Genomic DNA, 21,084 nt, shown 5'->3' with positions numbered 1-21,084 from the left:
AGATGGACAAGGTAAGCCAGTGGCCCCCAAGGCATACTACCAAAGCCTGGCTGAGGCAGCGCGCGGTCTGACTCACCTGGGAAAGCAAGGTATGTGCAAATTGGTGAGAACATACTGTTGTGCACCGGGTTTTCCCTACCGAACCATCCCATATTCCTCCGACCGATGGGACCTTTCCAGGTAATACAAATTGATTTCATCCAATTACCACCCTGCAGGAATCTCAAGTATGTATTAGTGTGCACTGATGTATTTTCTAATTGGGTTGAGGCATACCCAGCTGCCACTAATACTGCTACGTTTACTGCTACAAAAATAGTTCAGGAGTTTGTATGCAGATACGGTATCCCTAGAATTATTGAAAGTGATAGGGGTACTCATTTCACAGGTGATATCTTCCAAAACATGTGTAAGTTGATGGGTATTAATAGTAGACTCCATACCCCCTACCGACCGCAAGCCAGTGCCAAGGTGGAGAGGATGAATGGGACTATTAAAAACAAATAAAGAACAATCATGGCAGAAACTGGACTGGGTTGGCCAGAAGCACTACCACTTGTCCTTCACAGCATCAGGACAACTCCTAGACCCCCTCTCAATCTGTCCCACTGTGAAATACTGTTTGGTAGACAACCTCATTTGATTATAAGTCCGCAGGAAGATTTGAAAAGTAACAATGAGGTTACTGTAACGTTTCTTATAACAATGAGTAAACAGTTAAAACAGCAACAGCAGAAACTAAAATTGTTGTCACATGATATGCCTAAAACACACTGTCATGATGTTGAACCTGGAAAATTTGTAATGATCAGAAATTTCTTCCGTTCACGTTGTTTGACAGATCGGTGGGAAGGTCCGTATCAGGTGTTGCCGATGAGTACATCTTCATTGAAAGTGGCAGAGAGAGATACCTGGGTCCATTCCACTCACTGTAAGGTGGTCAACCAACTGATGGAGAGACAAGGCGGAACAGAGCCAGATAACGTAGACCTGTCAATTGCGAGTCTGTTCTGGGAAGGTTAAAGGTGGAGATACCTGAGTGAGATACCTGAGTGAGATACCTGATCTAAAGAAATTTGTAGAACATTATTTTCAGCAATGGAGTGGTCTGCTGTGGTTATCTTTGCGTTTTCTCCCAGATTTCTCACTATCTTGGGTTGTTTCGGGATCTCTGGTTTCTGTGACGGAGGACAGAGGACGGAGAGGGGAGCTGATGGTGATATCAATGGAGTGGAGTCGGGAGAAGGAGTGCCTAACCAACCAGGGGAGTATCTGACTAAACCAAGTACAGTAATTGTTAAGAGATCTGCTATTGTGGAAACTACAGTGTGAAGGTCTATCGTCTGAAGATTATTGTATTTGTGAGTTTTGTGGGTCCTTAGTTAATGAGAATCGCATCCAGCAGTGCCAACCTAAGTATAACCAGTATTGGGGTGGGTATCCTTTAGAGGATTATCATACTATGGTGGGCAAAGTTTTAAACCAGACTGACTGTTGGGAGTGTTCTCATGTGCCCCAGGCACAGCATAATGTAGGGTTAGTGCCATTTCCATTAAATGTCTCTAAGATTTTAGAACTGCAACAAGGGAAGACGCTGGATGGAAAATTTCTAAACACCAAACCACCTCATTTCAAACTCCACCAGTACCAAGTAGATAAATCACTTTTATGTTTGAACATCACCAAGTCCAATAAACCAGGAAGTTGCGAGGTGACTGGGAATAACCAGACGATTACCTTCTCACTGAGCTGATCATGAATTTTGAACTGTTACGCACAATTAGGTTAAATGGGAGACACTTCCGGTATCGGTATACATTAAGTAACATCAAAGAAAGGGTTGGCAGAGTACCAGAAGGGTACTGTGCCAGGGTTATACAACCAGAAACGTGTGTTAACCAGATGGGAGAACCTGAGATAGGAACATTTGCTAGGGAAATGTGTTGGATGATCATGATGCACTCTATCCCTTATGTTCTCTCGGATGATGTATATTTTATATGTGGAAGGAAAGCGTACAAGTGGCTCTCTCCGAGTTCCGAAGGTTTGTGTTATCTGGTAAGAGTACTCCCAGAGGTTATGACCCTTACACATGGTGAAATGCTTGGTATTCATAAAAACACACCATCACCGTATCTTCACACACAGTATGAACACAGAGACAAAAAAAAATATGATACCTGGTGAGGTACATAAAGCCACACAGTTAATTAGTGAAACAACTGGCTTTCAAGTTTTATTCGCATTGGATCCCACCAGGATCGCTCGGGGTACACTAAATTTTAGATATATCCAAGATCTTGCTAAATTAATAGATATCCCCGATTTGTATGATGACACATTTAGGCATACAGGTAAGGAGTTACAGGCCTACAAGAAAGAACTGGTGCAACACAAATTAGTTTTAAATTATTTAACAGCTGTCACTGGAGGGTATTGCGTAACTTTGGCCACCCAATTTGGTGTAAAGTGTTGCACATACATTACAAATAACACTAGTGACCCCAAGGAGGTGATAGACCGGAAGATGGACGAAATTCGGCAGCTGAAATGGGAATTTCGGAAGAACCATAATGCTTCAATGGCTGAAGCAGAGGAGAAGGTAGAGGAATGGGTTTCATGGTTGAACCCAGTGAAATGGTTCTCCGGTCTAGGAGAGTGGGTCCAGGAAATGGTTGCTAGTATAGGTAAACTCCTGATCCTTATATTGGTTGTCATCTTAGTAATTGGCGTATGTGTCAGGTGTGTTTCTACTGTGTTGAAATGTGGAAAATGTAAAGATAAGGTGAATCGAAGGAATGAGATTATGATGGTGGTTAGAAGTAACAATATGAATACTGAGGTAAATGTAGGACTGCATTACAACCCTGAACTAGAAGGTACCATCAGATGATGTATAAGATTTAGACATGCATGAAATGTTAGTGTTAAACATCTTAAATAATGTAAGTCCCTATTCCCCTTCAAGACTTCCTTTATAGGATTGATGCATCCCCACATCTTTTCCATGATCTCCCAAGATCCGCGGTGTGCGTATAAGGGTAGTTTTATGTTCCTCCCAGAGACACATTATTGAAGGTTTAAGAACCACCTTGTGCCATCCCATAATATAACATTAAATAATATTTCATAATGTAAGCCTAAATTAAATTAATTGAAAAATCAGATTGTGATAGCATGTTATTTGCTATCAAAGGGTGGACTGTCGAAGCTGGATAATTGGCTGAGACTGAATCTGTTAAAATTAAAATCTGCACGACGCCATTTTGCGAATGGCCGCAAGATGACATTTTGCGAATGGCCGCCCAGCGCCATTTTAGCGAATCTCACACATAAGTACATACGGCGATGCTATTATTTAGCGTCATGCGATTCCCACGCAATAGAAAAATGTTAAAAGTCCTCATTATACAATTACATACATTTACTGAAACATATAATATGACCAACCCTGCAAAACACGTACCACAGTGTACTTCACAAACACGTAGATGCACAACGCTAATTAGCGACTATACGCAATATCCTTACACTTGCACGCTTACATAAAAAGGTTCCCTAGTATTAAGGTTAATATTTAAGGTTTTATTCATTATCAGCAATGTTGTGAAATACATGTTATTTGATATCTAAGGTTTAGTGCATGATAAGCAGACAGTGGGCCTGATTCAGACCCGCTCGCGATCGCTGAGCGCTCGCAAGCGGGTCGACGGTGCCCTAGTGAGCTTGCGCACGACGGAGGGAGCTCCGTCGTGCGCATGCGCGAGACCCGCATAGCAACGGCCAAGCTATGGATCTCGCACCAAAGGGGGCGTGCTGTCGATGGTGAATTGACAGCACGCCGCCTTTGGTGGGCGTTGCTGCCCAGACGGAGGCGTTCCCATGGGAACGCCTACCGTCTGGGGCCGGCCCCACTGACATCACTAGTGATGTCAGTGGGAGTGTTTTTGGCTCTGATAGAGCCAAAAGCACCCCTGGGCTTGCGGCAGCGAGACCCTACCGCAGGGTCTCGTCACAAGCCCGATGGTCGCGATGGTCTTGACCAACGCGACCATCTTTTTGGCCACTCGCATAAGCTGTGGGTGGCCACCCACAGCTATGCAAGCGGCCAGGAGGCCGCTCCAATTTTAGGTAGGAAGGCCCTGATTCAGAGCAAGCGCTCGTCAGAGCGTCCGGCTCTGAATTAGGCCCAGTGTTTGGTGTCATTCTAAACCACGGTGTCTTTGCAGATTTCCGGTTCCATCGGTGAAGAAATCGCAACGTGTCTGCAAATTATGGATCATAGAGAGTTAGGCATTAAAATGTATCCTGTAATGCAGCCAGTTTAGATTTGTTATGCAGCGGGAAAATGGACACAAAGAGCTGTTGGAGGCTGCACTGTGACCATACGAACTGACCTATGAATTGTACTGTAACAGAAGAACCAGGAAGAAGAACCAATGGAATCATGCCAACCTGTTCTATTGTATTGCCTATCTCTGTAAGAGTATATATGCAGGCTCTCTGAAACTAGATGCTAGTCACTTTTTCTTTGCTGTTGACGGAGGTCTCATCTTTGATGCCGGGATCTGGATCCAGAGCGCATGCGTATGTAACGACTGTACCTTGTGACAGTACAATTTGTTTGCGCTAATTGTATTTAGATCACAGCGTGTAACCATCTGCTTTTTGTTGAATATCTTTTTGTGCTTTGGAACCACAATCAAAGTCTGAAAGCAATTATTTCTTGTGCGACTCGTAACGCTAAATAGCGAAATTTTTAGAGTGTATAGATAGGTAAGAATTGATATAGGATATTGAGCTCTGAATAACCTGGTCACCAAAAGGAGAGGTATACAGGACCATGATCTGGGAAAAAGAAGCCCAAGGGGGTTCCTGCCCAGGAGCTGGTAAACTTGACTGATGTAGTGACTGTTTTTAACAGTGACCACATAATCCATTCTGTATGAAATCCTGAGTGACAACCCGTCTGACAGGCCATACATGAAACCGGCTTTTGCCTCCTGCTTTTAATTTTCTTTGGACATAACAATACCCTCAATGTTATGCAAAGTAATATAATACAATGTGACAGTGTTCAGCCACAAAATAACCCACACACCTGTAGCAGAGGGATATGAGGTAAGGATTCTGCCTTTGAACCTCTATATACCCCTGCCTATACCTTCTAATATCCTGCCTATAAACCTCTAAGGATGACGCTAATTTGCGTACGCAGTCATACAGTAAATAAAGACTCCAGACCTAGAACCTGTGGTTCCAAAGCACAAAGTATTAGTCAAGTAAAAGTACAGCAGTTACACGCTATGATACTCATATAATCTTAGCGCAAAGAGATTATACAGACCCAAGTACAATTATACATACGCAGCGCTCTCTGGTCCAGATGTTAGGCATCAGCAAGAAACCCCTCGTCAATCAGCATTCAGCATGAAGACTAGGAACCCAGGGTCAGAGCACACATATTTATACCCCCCAGAAATAACACAATAAAGAAGTTTGTTGCTAATACCATTGGTCCTAAAGCAGAGGGCATATGTTACAAGGCATTTAACAGGTTGGTTCAAATAGACACGATCCAGCCCCTAACAACTGGTGGTCTCTGGTTTCCCGCCCCATGCAATCATCCTAACAGTTGTTCATATTATGTACATTTTGTTGCTTGAAGTTTCTGCGGTCCATAAGTTGAGAATGCATGTTGCGATCTCTCCATCGATAATACCGAAATACTGTTGAGAGACAGTACGCATCAGTACAATACCAAAAATGGCTTACTTATCACGTATAAAACCGTAGTTCCGAAATAATCTTTATTTCCTAACAATTATAATAAATGTGCATACTTGAATCTTATACCTTAAAGTTTATGGAACCTTGTATGTGACTATGTAATGTGTGAGCATGTAGGGTTTGATGTAAAGACGCTAGTTAACTTGGGGCAGATGCATGTGCGTGAAGCTAATATTCAAAGTTTTCATACAGGGTCTTAAGCATTCGCTAATATGCGACTAGTTAACAGCGCAATTGTGCGTATTAATGTGTGTATGAGACCACCTAGCAGTGTGGAATGCTGAGCATTATAGTTCCATGACTTGCTCGTGCCCCAGCAGCCTCCACCCTTTTCAGGCTCCAAACTACTGGTCTTTGTTCTCCCAGGGCCTGTGTGGAAGCAAATTAGCACAGCTACAAGACCCAAACCTCAGATAACACTCTTGGCTTTGAAGGTATTTTATTGTAGGAAGCCTGCTAATGTAAGGTGCTACAAACGACCCTCTTGCTGTATTCGAGCAGGGCCACCTGGAGTGAGAGCAGACGTTATGTCCATGAAGCTTGTCTTCACAGGCTAGTTGTCACGTGGCCATTTGCTCTGTTTAGCTAATGCAATCCAATTTTGACATACTGTACAGCCATTTCTGAAATATATCCTTTAGGGGAATTATAATAATACACACACTTTATCCAGAGCACCCAAACTACGTAAAGTCATGAAATGGGCTTTTGATGAATCGCCGTAACTTATGGCAATGGTCACAGATGCAATCGCATGATGCTAATAGCAATATTGCCACATGTACCAAAGTGTGAGTTCATCTAAAATGGCCCTTAGGTGGCCATTCGCAAAATGGCGTCTTGCGGCCTCATTTCCAAGATGGCGTCTTGCGGCCAGTCGCAAGATGGCGTCGCTGCGATCCAATTTTAAACTGATCTTGTCTCAGTCAATAATCCAGCTTCGACAGAGGAGAAAAAGCAGTTATAGTTATAACTGACAGTTATTCAGGAATAATAAAAGGCAGTATAACACACAGCAGACTTACACAAATCACATACCAAGCAAAAGAAAATAATATAAATATTTATGCAATAAGCTCTTAGTCAACTACGAACAGCACAAATGCCAAGTAGGATATCGAGCTCTGTATAACCTGGCCACCTAAGGAGAGGTATACAGAGAGACTGACCAAACCTCCTGAGATTCGCAGCCGCCGACAGCACCTGAGAGTGGTCTCTGGTAGTCTCATATAATAGGGAGGCAGGTAGAAGCAACCCAGACTGAGGAAACCTTGTCTCTGGACTAGCGTCTGGGCTGGGGGAAGGGCTGCCAGGGAGAGTGTTTCTCCCCTAGGCTGTATGGATCCACCGGGCGCACTGACTTATACATGGCCGCCGCCATTATCATCCCCGGCTACCAGGAATCTCATTTCCAGGTAGTCTAGTGGGGGAAGCAGTTTACCTGGTTCCTCACAACAGCGGCCACTGGCAGGTCTCCAGCGCCGCAGGTACGAAGCGGGGAACTACCTAACCTGCATCCCTGATGTCTCCGGCTGCAGTCCCAGACCCAGCGCTGTGACTGCGCTGGCGCCTGCCGAAATCACCAGTTTCCTCACTGGTGTTGCAGCGCCGGCGGGGGAAGACGGAGCAGCAGAACACAGGCGTCCATCCGGACGCCCCGTGCTGCTTACTCATAGGATAAAAATGAAAAAAAAAACTTGCTTAGGACTGCCAAAGCAGTCCCCTGTTCACAAGGTGCACTCCTGCACACCAAACAAAAAACTGAATGCCTGTAGCTAGGGCTGGGTATATTTGGAGGAGGACACAGTGCATCCTGGGAGCTAAAGCTTGTAACTGTTTGGTGCCTGGATTACTCCAACCACATACTCAAGGTAATTTCTGTGGACCCTATGGACCCCAAAGAAGAAAAAACTTATTTTTTTAAGGGAATGTCACTTATAGGAGAAATACAAAGTGCCTCATTGCCAGAACTTTAAATCCTAAGGAAAATGGGCAGTTATCGGAATACATTGTGGTACGTCAATTCCGGAAGAAGCCGGAATTTCGGGTCCCGCGGCAGGAAGTCGAACGGGAAATGACCAACTAGTGGGACCGCGGTTTGGGGAACGCATCACATGGCCAACAGCTTGCTACTGGGGAAAGAAAACCCCGGACACTGTCAAGTGACATTGCCTAAAGTGAGGTCACTTCAGGTCCGGTGATTGACTTTGCTATTTAATAGATTTTAACATGCTTAGGAACTTTTACTTTACTCCACATTATTAGCTGGGATATATGTTCCTAATGAGGACACTTTTCCATCCACTATTTTGTTCCAAAAAAGTTTTCTAAACACAAACGGACCACTTCTGTCTCATTGGAGTTCAACAGGAAGTGAACCCTTTGCTGAGTATTTTAGAATCATTCTGTCACATATCAGCTATGCCTTGAAGAAGACCCATAGGAGGTCAAAACGCATCGGGTCCGGTGGTCTAGGAGTTCCAGTGCTTATCATTTGGGTATAAACTTCTTTTATACACCCATTTTTGAAGCTTCACCATATACTGTAGGATTGTGACTTCTCTTTTATAAGGGTAAATAATCTTTTAATAAATATGTTTGTGAGTTGACTTGTGCAAGGGTAGTATATACTTCTGTTTTGTAGTTTTAATAAACTATAACTGTATCATCTATATATGCATGTACTTTAGGCTATTAATTCTTACAGATTGATCCTTTTTACCACACATTCAACTATATCTATATAAGGATTAGTTATGCATTTTTATGGGGTGTTGGCACCCAAAGAGATACCCAATCTTTCCTTTTTATCTATCTTCTTTATTTTTTGCTTTTATTGTAGTAAACTTTCAAATTAGATCACCACTATACCCCATCAAGTTTTACTATAGAGATTGTTCACCAGTATTTTGTTATTTGAGTTATTTCAAATCAATAGAATTCAATAAGCCTTGGGACTTACAACAGGATTTTAGTTCCCAGGCTATTTAATTATTTCCCACGGTAAGACTGCAGCAAAGGCATGGTAACCTATAGCTCCTGGGTTAAGTGCCAATTACCACCTGTGGTAAGCCCGCGACTAGCCCCAGAAGCACTAGTTAAGGTGGATTTCTGTTCACAGCTCATGGAGAGAGTGGGAAGAACTCTGTGTTGAGTTCACCCTCAGGGCTAGTCGCGGTCTTATTGCGGACAGTAGTGGAATAACTCTGGGCACTTACTCGGGAGCTAAACCCTGTGATAGGTCCCGCAGCTAATTGAATTCTCCACCGATTATGTATGTATTTATATTTTTCAATCAGTTTCCAAATCCTGTTGCTTACATCTAAGAAGCATTTCCATAATACGCCCATACCTCACACAAAGCAGTGAAAAAAAAATGTATCTCATTATCTCCCACATTGACTATTGTAACAGCCTCCTTACTGGTCTTCTCCATAACTGGCTTTCACCCCTACAACCTATTTCAAATGTAGCGGCTAAACTAGTGTTCCTGTACTTTACCGAATCCATTATAAAATACTACTTCTATATTACATCTCTTCTCTTGTTTCAAAATATCTACCAACTTGACCCTTTCATTCTGCACATGATCATCCACACTAGCTAGCTCCCATTTCGGGTACAGAATATTTTTCAGACATGCACCCACTCTGTGAAATGTCACCTCTCGCACAAAAAGACTCTAGCCTCCAATCCTTCAATTGCTCAAATAAAATTTACATGTTTTCTTTCCATAGTTAAACAACCCTCTGACCCCAGTGCAGGGCCCTATTACCTCTGTCTGTTTGTTAATCCCCAGTCTGGTGTTATTACTGTGATCCCAATTGTGAAGCACAATGGAACAGAATATGCTAGTGCTATATAACTAAATAATAATAAACAACCACACTATACTTATAACTTACACTATAGTACTCTGACACTATACAATCACACATTGTATCATACCATCCTACAAAATACTTGCACCCAAACTACGCTACCAGCCCATACAATAGTAACCACCACATGCCAAACACACAAATCTGATACACACTATAGTAGCATATGCACTATAACAGTCCACACTGAATTGTCAACTGCTGTGACACACAACCATGGCATCTCCACTATAATACACTAGCAACTACTATGGCACACAGCATATATATGCACACACAAACCACATTGCCATTATAAACATAAGCTGCAATAACACAACTTTCTTATGTCCTAGAGAACGTTGAAATACAGAATTTACGGGAGATATACACCCTAGTTATAAACTGACACAATCAGTGGCGTATTTTACCTAGGGGCTGCAGCTCCCCCAGTAAAATCCTCCACTCCCCTGTGATCCCCCCCAGCAGGTGTAAATTAGCAGCCAACAGTTCTAAAAGCAGAAGCGCTTCCTATTGGAATCGCTTTCTGCTAATCACACGTCAAACAGGCAGTCCCAGGGGGAGGTGTCTCCTCCCACTGGGACTGCCGATCCGGACTGTCATTTGCAGAAAACATTTCCAATAGGAAGCGCTTCTGCTTTTATTACGGCAACCTTATTCGGCTTCTTGGGGCTGCAGAGAATGCAGCCCCTATCCGATGCCGTTTTCTGCACTTGCACGTTATTGTTTTAATTTAAACCTTTTTATTTCAATGCATGCGCATTGAAATAAGGTAGGAGCCACCGCTGGACACAATATATAATTTAAAAAAAAAAAGAAGATATTTATAAAAGTTGTAATATCCTATGCAAAGTTTTTTAGTGACAATCGTTACATAAAGGATATATAACCACAGTCTCTACTCAGCTTCAATCAATGTTTGACAGATTTTTCCTGACAGACTTCATAATTACATTCCTAGAACGTCTTATCTGCCATTGCCTTTCATTACTACACATAAGAGATTGAGTGAGCAGGTATTTCATATTAGCAATTCATTTTCTGGTATATGTTACTGTATTTCAAACCTAACAATCTGACCTTCTGTAAGTCAGACATCTTTTCTGGGTCCGTGTTCTCGTCTTCCTTTATCTCCTGCTGTTCTGCAAGCTCTGTCAGTTCAGATTCCAAGTTCATAATCTATTGGAACAAAAAAAGAAATATAAAATGGATAAATGGAATATAAATATTCCAAAAATGTATGGGCATTCAATCATGATTTGGAATCGTAAACAACTTACCATTAAAAAATAACATGATTACATTTTCAGTTTTTCAAGGCACTTTAATAACAAATCTAAAAAAGTATATTTAACTGACAGGAGACAGGTGACCAAAGCTGAAATCCCAGTAACAAAAGCTCACCCATCGACATGTTCCTCTGTTGCTGCTGTAATCTGAACACTTTTAGTGTTTGTAGTCTCTTGGCAACCACATGCCATTCAAAGGACCCACACAGCCACTGACAACAAGAAAATCTATTTTCCACCAGCTTCATACATGCCTGAATCAATGGCAACGCACAGCACCATCTAGTGGATGAACTTAAACACTGCTTGCAAAATGAAATCACTTGCATTTACTCAAGTATAGCCTACTGTACATTAGCTGTTTCTTTTAATTTTTTTTTCAGTCTCTTACTCTTCCTTCCGCTTTTTTTACTTTGCTCCCAGGAGTATGACAGGGAGACTGCCCCTGCTCTATTCCCCTCTCTCACTCCTCAAACTCTGTCTGCTTCTCTTTCTCCCAAAAATGCAAGCTAAAAATACCCCCAAAAAGAGACAAATTTTGTACAACTCACAGAACTGGACGCAGCTCAAGTTGCATCCATCTCTATAAAAGTAACATATGTGCAAGGATTACATCAGGAGAGGACATTAGTATATGCGTCAAGTTTACACTATATGGTAAATTTTAAAGCTACAGTACCCATTTTGTAAACAATATATTACTTCAACGTAGTGTCATACAAATATACATAAATACTAGTTATAGATATAAATATATACTCAGAGCAGTTCCGCACTCACATAGGTGAAAATATGTTAGTGGGATGGAGCACAATATAGACACTAGGAAGAAAATTTGAGGTGCACTAACCAGGTTTAGCCGAGTAACCAAACATGTAGGTATATACAGGTCCAATAGTCCGGTCCTCTATGGGACCATTATCAAGCACACACAAGTATACAATCTACAAACCTTAAATACCCAAAGAACCAACCAACCAAAAAGTATTTGACAAAACCCGAAGTGGATCAATATGTTTCCCATATAACATTTTAAACCGCCAGGTCACCCCATCAATATAATAAAAATAAGAGATATGGTAGACTTACATTTGATAACTCTTTTTCTTTGAGGTCCATAGGGTCCACAGGGATACCATGAGGGGATAATGTGGTTGAGAGATCCAGTCACCAAACAGTTAAGCTTTCAGCGCCCAGGATGCCCCAGGTCCTCCTCCACATATACTCCGCCCCTGGCCACAGGCATTCAGTTGTTTGTTTGATGCGGCAGGATTCAGACTCTCTCCTGATGGAACAGACAGTATCATCTAATAAAGTCCCATAATCCTTCTCACTCCGGAGGTTCGTCTCTCTCTCGTGGTAGCTTCAAAAGGATCATCTAGACAAAGGTCGCCCATTCTGGATTCCAAATTGGGTGCTTCTCACCACGGATGACAGTCTTTGCGGATGGGGGGCAGTGAAAGGTCATCACACCTTTCAGGAAAGATGGACAAATCTGGAAAGTCATCTGCCCATATACATTATGGAACTTCGTGCAGTATACAAAGCACTGATCCAGGGCAGGCCGATCCAGATCCAGTCCGACAACGCGACCACAGTAGCCCATCTCAATCATCAAGGAGGCACGCAAAATCATGCAGCCATGTTTTGTAAACAAGCCAAAGGCAGGAGAAGAGAAGAGTAGAAGGGAGAACAATCGTACACCAGAAACACTCCCAGAAATTGAGGGAATCCGTGACCAAAATAAAAATTACCCAATGCAGCCATGTGCGTCAGGGTTGGGTACCCTGTGGACCTCGAAGAAAAAGAGCTAACAAAGGTAAGGCTACCATAACTGTTATTTTCTTCAAACACAAGAAAAGAAAGTGAGGTTGAAATCCAGAGCACAGGACACCCCCAAACAGGCCCAACCTCAGTAGGTTAGGGACCTACCCTCAGAGGTTACCTGGGCGTGGTGGATAGGCCCATAACCATGGCCATGATTATGCTAAAACCTCTATGTATTGCAAAATTCTATTGCATAATTGCATAATTTATTATATATAATTAGCAATGTTGGAGTTGTGCACTTGTACTTTCTTTTCTTGTGTTTGCAACAATAGTCTCCACAGGTAGCACCTCCCTTTATATATATATACACATGGTGTACAGTCTAGGGCCCCCCTTTCTATATACTGTTATTTTCTTCCCCAGGGTCTATAGGGATCCACAGGGATACCATGTGGATGTCCTAAAGCAGTTCCCTTTAGGGTGGGGACTCTCCTGAGGAGGAAAGGAGAACTCGACGCCCAAAGGAAGCATCCTGAGAGGCAAAAGTATCAAAGGCATAGAACCTAAGAAAAGTGTGGACGTGGCTGCCTTGCATAATTGCTCAGCAGAGGCACCACGGTGAAACGCCCACTGTGGTCCCACAGACTGGGTAGAATGTGCTGTCGCTGTGTTTGGAACAGGGAGATCAGCCTGCGTGTAACTATTGAGCCAGAGTTTGTTTGCAAGATGGCCAACCTCGTTTGTGTAACCCATATAACACAAAAAGAGCGTCTAATTTTCTAAAAGAGTCTGTACGATCCACACAGATATGGAGAGAACGAACCACATCCAGGGAGGCTTCACCTTCAGAAAGGTCTGAAGACTGAAAAGCTGGGATTACAATCCCTTCATTCACATGAAAACAGGATACTAACTTAGGAAGGTAACCCGCCTGAGTATGGAGAACAGTTTTATTCTGGTGAAAAATCAAAAAGGGGGAGCGACAAGAGAGCGCTGCAAAATCAGAGACTCTGACAGCGAAGACACTTTTTTTTCTTCTCGTTATCTCTTCTGCATGCAACTATTTAAAATCTCCAGAGGTTTAATGGGGGAACTTGCAGCCCCTTGAGAACAAAGGACAAATCCAACGGTGCCACCGGTGGGACAAAGGGTGGCTGAACTCAGAAAACACCCTGTAAAAAAGTGCTCACATCTGGCAAAGAAGCAATCCTTCACTGGAACCAAACTGACAACGCAGAAACCTGTACTCTCAGGGTGGCCAGGCGTAGACCGAAGTCTAACCCAGCCTGGAGAAATAAAAGTACCCGAGAAAAACTAAAAACCCTGGGGTCACATTTTCTGTGGGAAGACCATTGACCAAAGAATGCCAAACTCTGTAATAGATGCGGGCAGAGGAAGGTTTTCGTGCTCTAAGCATCGTTTGAATCACAGAGCTGGAGAAACTTTTGCTCTTATGATGGAAGACTCAAGAGCCACGCCATCAGAGACAGACTGGGTAAGTCCGGATGCAGGCAGCAACCCTGCGCTAACAGATCCGGCCATAGAGGAAGAGGAAACGGAGTGTCTATGGATAGATTCCGTATGTTGGAGAACCAATGGCGTCTGGGTCAAGTAGGAGCTACTAGTATCACTGCTCTGCCTTCCTGCTTGAATTTCCTGAAGGCTCCATTTGTTCACCAGGAGTTGAAAAACCCCAGGGTGGAGAGCCCACCTGGGCTCCGGCGTGCATGTCCTGATGACTTAAGAAGTCCGCTTCTCAGTTGAGGACTCCCGGGATGAATATTGCCGAGATAGCCAGAAGATGAAGTTCTGCCCAGATCAGAATGTTGGTCATTTCCCTCATGGCTGCATGATTTTGCGTGCCTCCTTGATGATTGAGATGGGCTACTGTGGTCGCGTTGTCGGACTGGATCTGGATCGGCCTGCCCTGGATCAGTGCTTTGTATACTGCACGAAGTTCCATAATGTATATGGGCAGATGACTTTCCAGATTTGTCCATCTTTCCTGAAAGGTGTGATGACCTTTCACTGCCCCCCATCCGCAAAGACTGTCATCCGTGGTGAGAAGCACCCAATTTGGAATCCAGAATGGGCGACCTTTGTCTAGATGATCCTTTTGAAGCTACCACGAGAGAGAGACGAACCTCCGGAGTGAGAAGGATTATGGGACTTTATTAGATGATACTGTCTGTTCCATCAGGAGAGAGTCTGAATCCTGCCGCATCAAACAAACAACTGAATGCCTGTGGCCAGGGGCGGGGTATATGTGGAGGAGGACCTGGGGCATCCTGGGAGCTGAAAGATTAACTGTTTGGTGTCTGGATCACTCCAGCCACATTATCTACTGATGGTATCCCTGTGGATCCCTATGGACCCTGAAGAAGAAATCACAAATGTATTACCCTCCCTCTGACATCTGCTGGTGCGGACTTCCGATGGTGTGCGTTCCATCACTGTGTGCATGCCGGAACACAGTTTGTACTAATACAGAGGCGGATGGCTCCTGTACAATGCACAAGACATGGAGCTGAGGTAATAAACTTGTGAGAGAGGTATTATGTTCTCTATTATTGTACCTTGCTCTATGCTTTTTCCTTGGTTTAAGAATTTTGTGAGTGAAATAGTGTTGTGATCTGATTACTGTGACAACCTGACTTTTTGCCATGTTCAATAACTGCAATTTATCTTGCTCCTATGGATGTAATTTATGTTTTTGTATTTCACTGCCATTTACTTAAATTAAAAATAGAGAAAAATAAGAAACAAAGGAGCGCTAATGGTGCCCCATATCATTCAGCCAAATGGCTAAAAAAATACATGTAATTTATTCCAACTTGCTTCAAATAGCTTATCTGATTATGTGTAACATCGACATCTCAGTTAATGGACAGTTTCACTGCTACAAAGCATCCAAAGCCAGGCACTAGAACGAAAGATAGCCAACTAGTGTATTACCATTTTTCTTAAAAAATAAGTTTTCTCTTTCAGCAAGGCTGGTGGGACACTGGACCATGAGGGTTGCAGGTTGGGCCTGGAGTTGGCACTTAAACTACACTGTAGCTTTAAAATGAAGCTCCTCCCCCCTGCAACCCCATAATGCCAGCCTACTTTAGGTGCCTATGGAGTAGGGCATGGCTAGAGGAGCTGCTATGCAGCCCTTGCCGTTAGCTTAGATATTTTATGGGTTACTTTGTAATTATTTTATACTTTTTACATAGGTGTGAGTGCAGTAGCTGCGGGCATGCTCTCACACTTTTAGAGGGTGCTGGGTGGCCACAATGTCCCAGATGGAAGTGCCATCATGCCACGTTTTACTGTCGGAGGCTCCCTTACCAGGAGTGCGGCCTCTCAGGCTGCTCGGGCAGAGCATACCAAGTGCTTTCTCCATGGAGGGGAGTAGCATTTGTATTAGAGTGAGAGACGGGGTGACGGAGCCTGTAGCTGCTGGGCTCCCCTGCACATTCCAGAAGCAGTGGTACAGTCCTGGCTGCCGCGGTGAAGGAGGTGGCTGCTGAACTCCTGATTTCTTCTGGACCTGCAGGTTGGGATTATCGGCTGGTGTAGTCCTCTTCTCAGCTCCTCTCCTCTGCAGCTGTTGGGCTCTCAGGAAGGCTAAGGCCCTCATTCAGAGCCGCTCGCAAATAGCGAGCGCTCGCTCTGAATGAGGGCGGGCGCTATTTTTTTTTCATTTTTTTTTTTTAAAGCCGGCCTCCTGGCTGCTCGCTAAGCTGTGGGTGACCATCGGGGCTTGCGATGAGACCCTTGTGGTAGGGCCTCGTCTGCCGCAAGCCCCAGTGAGCTTTCGGCTCTAACAGATCCGGAAGCTCACTACTGACATCACTCGTGATGTCAGTAGGGCCGCCCCCAAACGGCAGGAGTTCCTTCGGGAACGCCTCCGTTTGGCCAGCCACCCCCCCCTCCCCGCCTACAAAACGGGGCGAGCTGTCGATCAACATCGACAGCCGCCCCGTTTGTAGCGAGCGCCGGAGCGAGAGAATTTCTCTCTTGCTCCGGGGCTTGCGCACACGCAGCGCGTGCCCCACCATCGACCCGCTAGTGAGCGTATAGCGCTTGCGAGCGGGTCTGAATGAGGGCCTAAGTTCTCAGGAAGCCTGGGGAGTATATTTACTAAAGTGCAGGTTTTTAGAAGTAGAGTTGTTGCCCATAGCAACTAGATTCTAGCCATCTTCTAGAAGGTGCTAGATAAATGGTAGGTAGAATCTGATTGGTAACTATGGGCAACAACTCCACTTCTAAAAACCTGCACTCTAGTAAATATAACCCCAAGTATGTTTGTTTACTATTGCCTCTGCTATTCTGGGAAATTGTACAATTGCTCAGTGACCCGTGTTATTATTTTCCTGTATCTGGGAAATTGTCCGCTATATCGAACATGGGGACTATGATAGACAAAGCCAAAACCGTCAAGGCAAAAGGTGCTGCTATGAATTTGTTTTTTCACATGTGCCCTGAGCCATTTTAAATTGCTGTGTGGACAGATGGACTCTGGGGAATTGTGCGCGGTCTGTCAGACAAGGTCTAGTTTCGTACAGAAGTCTGGGGCCGAGGCGCCTACCGTTGGGGAGCCAGCATGAGCACAGGCTCTGGGAGGGACAGTCTCTGATTTAGTCAAGCTTGTAGCCCTTCAGCGTGAGAATCAGGCTAGAGCAACTGCAGTGCCTATTTTCATGATGCGTGGTTCCGAGTCATCGGCTCTTGTCGGTGCGATTCCACAATCAGTGTCTGATCCACTCTGGCTCCGACCATGGAGCATACGGCATCAGGGTTTGAAAACGTTTCCTCCTACTTGGAATGCTTTTTCGAGAATCCTAAGCTTTGCGAGGAGCATAAGCTTATTCCTCTGGCCAGGGCTCAGTTAGATGTCTCGCATTTAGAGGAGGAGGAGCAGTAGCAGGTGAATTAGCGGAGATTGGTATCGTCCCGGAGGGTGAGGAGTTTGGAAATTCAGACTTGTCTATTTATATCCAGCAGCATTTAGCCCATCTTCCAGGAGTTTTAATATTTTTACAAGGCGTGGTGCGTAGTCAACCACCATTTCGTCCGTTGGTAGCACTGTGGGGATCTTAATCTGGTCCTATTGGCTATCAAACAAGCTCCATTTGAGCCTTTGGATTCAGCGGATCATTCGTTTGTTACTTGGAAGCTGCTATTCCTTATGGCTATTGTCCTCAGCATGGTGTGGTTCCGATTTGGGGCTTTGTTGTGCATGCTGTCTTTTCTCATATTCCATGAGTTCCTAAATTCACTTAAACCAGTAAATTGTCTTTCCGGTTTTTCCTTCTTCAGCGACTTCCCGGGACCGGGATGATCTAGCACTGCTTGATGTAGTCAGAGCTCTGCGGATTTACTTGGACAAGACTTCTGTCCCACTGCACAGACTCTCTGGATCTTGACGACGCAGGTAAACGTAGTTTGCCGGCTTCTAAGCAGACCACTGCACTTTGGATCCGCTCAGTCATCATTCGCACTTATTCTAGTGTGGGATGACCGGACAGAGTGTCAGTGCATTTCAGTAGGGCGATGGTGAACTCCTGGACAGCATGACACAGGGTTTCGGCAAAGCAGGCCTGTCGTGCAGCTACCTGGTCATCTGTCCACATGTTTGCTCGTTTTTACTGTTTTCATGTTTTTGACTCCAGCGATGCCCACTTTGGGTGTACAGTTCTCCAGTCTGGCAGCCGGAGCGTTCCCTCCCTGGGGGCGGATGTTGTACGTCCCATGGTCTAGTGTCCCACCAACCTTTAGAGGAGACACAGATAAGCCTCAAAAGGTAATTACCGTACATACTTTACTGTTTACAGAAGGAGAATTAAATGCCATTTGAAGCATATCGGAGGATCTGACATCACCATGGCAACAATTATTTACATAAGGTTTTTTTTGCTAATTTTCTTAATTATTTTAGAGGTGCTGTATTGAATCTTCAGATCTTGCCTGTAGTACTTGTCTAGATGAAATTACAGCATTTATCTTGGAAGCTGCAGTTTCAAATTACTCTCATTCACAAACCAAAACTTATCCGCAGGGGAGGGAGAGTTGCCATTTGCTTTAAAAAAAAGCACTTAAACTTAGGGTCCCCCCAATGGAAATTGCTCTCTAATTTGAGTGCATCGCTGCTCAGAGTTCTACAGGATTAGGATTCAGAGTACTTCTCATCTACTGCCCCCCTGGAGATGGAAAGATATTTCTACAAGAATTTACAGATATTGTTGCTGGTCTAGTTCTGGAGCATCAAAGATGGCTGATCCTTGGGGATTTCAATGCATAGGTTGATGATGAGCTCTCACACCTTGGCCAGGAGCTCCGATGCACAATGAATGCTCTGGGCCTCACACAAGTCATTCCTTCTCCTACACATAAAAGTGGACATACTCTTGATCTGGTCTTCCAGACTGGATTAGAAGTCTCTGACCTAAATATAAACCCAGTCACGTGGTCAGACCACCATTCAATTTGCTTCTCAGTCGCAACCCCTCGAAATAGAACTTTACCCATGGAGTTGGCAAGGTATCGTTCAAGAAGGGGTATGACTCCCCAGGCTCTTCCAGTAAACTTGGATCTCTCTGCGCTAATGGGGGCCTGTGAAGATCCTTGTTCCCTAGTCCATTACTATAACAGGGATGTGACAGCTGCAATGGATCGCCCCTGTGTGTATACAACCCCGAATACCACACAGTCAAGCCCCTTGGTTTGATAATAGTGTTAGTAAACTCAAGAAAAGGGGTCGTAGACTTGAAGGACGATGGAGGAAGACGAACCTGGTAGAGGATAAGTTAAAACTAAACAAACACATTGGAGAATATCAATCAACAATCACCCATAATAAAACAGAGTTCCTTTCAAATGAGATCATAGCAGCAAACAGTAGGCCAGCTCAGCTTTTCCATACAGTGGAGATGCTTTGCAAACCAATATCCCTGCAGCTTGATGAAACCCTCTCTCAGTCAAGATGCAATGAGTTTGCAAAATTCTTTGCAGATAAAGTATCCTCCATCCGGGCTGAAATACCCACAGTGCCATCTAAGGAGTGGCAAACTACCAAGCCTGCCAAGGTAAGCCACCTGTCTCCATGGAACAGCTTTAACATTATGGATGTAAAAGACATTGCTAAAATGATCCAAATGTTGCCACCCACCACCTGTGATATGGACACTGCCTCACAAGATTCTAATAGGGTGTATGAACATGATTGGCCCTGTAATTGCTAAAATTATTAGATGCTCTTTGCAGACCGGCATTTTTCCTGAACCACTAAAGGAAGCAATTGTTAGACCACTTCTTAAAAAACCTAATTTAGACCCCGACTGCATGACCAACTACAGACAGATATCAAACTTTCCTTTTCTAGGAAAGGTCATTGAGAAAGTGGTGGCAACACAACTGGAAACCAGTCTGTCTACCCATGATATTTATGATCCATTCCTGTCAGGATTCAAGAGAAGACATAGCACTGAAACAGCCTTGGTAGAGGTGATTGTTCAGTTTTAATCTGCAGCATTTGATACCGTGGACCACGGGATTCTAATTAAGCGCCTGAAAAATTTCTGTGGACTGGATGGCACAGTCCTTAGCTGATCCAAATTATTTATCACCGGCAGATCACAGAGAGTTGCTTGTGAAGTAAACTCTTCATCACCAGTGCCACTTCCATGCGGTGTCCCACAGGGTTCTATGCTTTTTGCAGTATACATGCTACCACTGGGTGAAATAATCAGACGTCATGGCCTGGTCTACCACTGCTATGCAGATGTTACACTACTGTAACCAGACCTTTGCTCCAGGTACTAAAAACCCAATAACCCTAAAATGGCTGCCTAGCAGAGTTCCAGGAGTGGATGGTTGCCAGTTGGCTGCAACTGAAACCTGGTAAAACAGAGGTCCTTATGATAGGTCACATGAAAAGGCATCCCAGTCAGAACACATGCTGATATCTAGAGGCACAGCGAGCACAGAGCTACAGACTACAAGGACATCAGAGACTTTCAAATCGCTCACAGGAGGTGAGCACAACAGGACTTAATGGTAAGTTTGTGCACCGGGGGGTCATGAGATTTGATATAAAAATGTAACGTGCCGACCGCTCAACTCGACCAACAGCAAGGAAACTCAGCGGTAGTGATGGGTGGTGGTTGGTATGGGTGTAGGGATGATGATCAAGGACATCGGAGACAGTCAAATCGCTCACCAGGAGGTGAGCACAACAGGTCTTAAGGGTAAGTTTGTGCACCTGGGGGTCATGGAAAGCCGCCCCACCAGAACAGAGCACCTACACCCCAACGGAACTGGACTGAGTATCACCATTATTTAGAACCTACATCTATTGGAGACAATAG

At 44.1% G+C, this 21,084-nt stretch overlaps 1 protein-coding gene across 4 annotated transcripts in view; it reads right to left on the bottom strand.

Moving 5' to 3' along the window:
* Positions 1-21,084, bottom strand: part of CCDC30 (coiled-coil domain containing 30) — a 240,090-nt gene that overhangs the window by 103,399 nt on the left and 115,607 nt on the right. For all 4 annotated transcript variants that reach the window (XM_088453973.1, XM_088453974.1, XM_088453976.1 and 1 more), the window contains one exon: positions 10,752-10,850. In XM_088453973.1, the coding sequence (XP_088310099.1) occupies positions 10,752-10,850 (99 nt within the window). The remainder of the gene's footprint in view (positions 1-10,751; positions 10,851-21,084) is intronic.

This window comes from Taudactylus pleione, unplaced genomic scaffold (genome assembly GCF_031769625.1).
Source record: "Taudactylus pleione unplaced genomic scaffold, aTauple2 ptg000604l, whole genome shotgun sequence".
In the NCBI taxonomy this organism is placed as follows: domain Eukaryota; kingdom Metazoa; phylum Chordata; class Amphibia; order Anura; family Myobatrachidae; genus Taudactylus; species Taudactylus pleione.
This window is presented reverse-complemented; position numbering and strand designations above follow the sequence as displayed.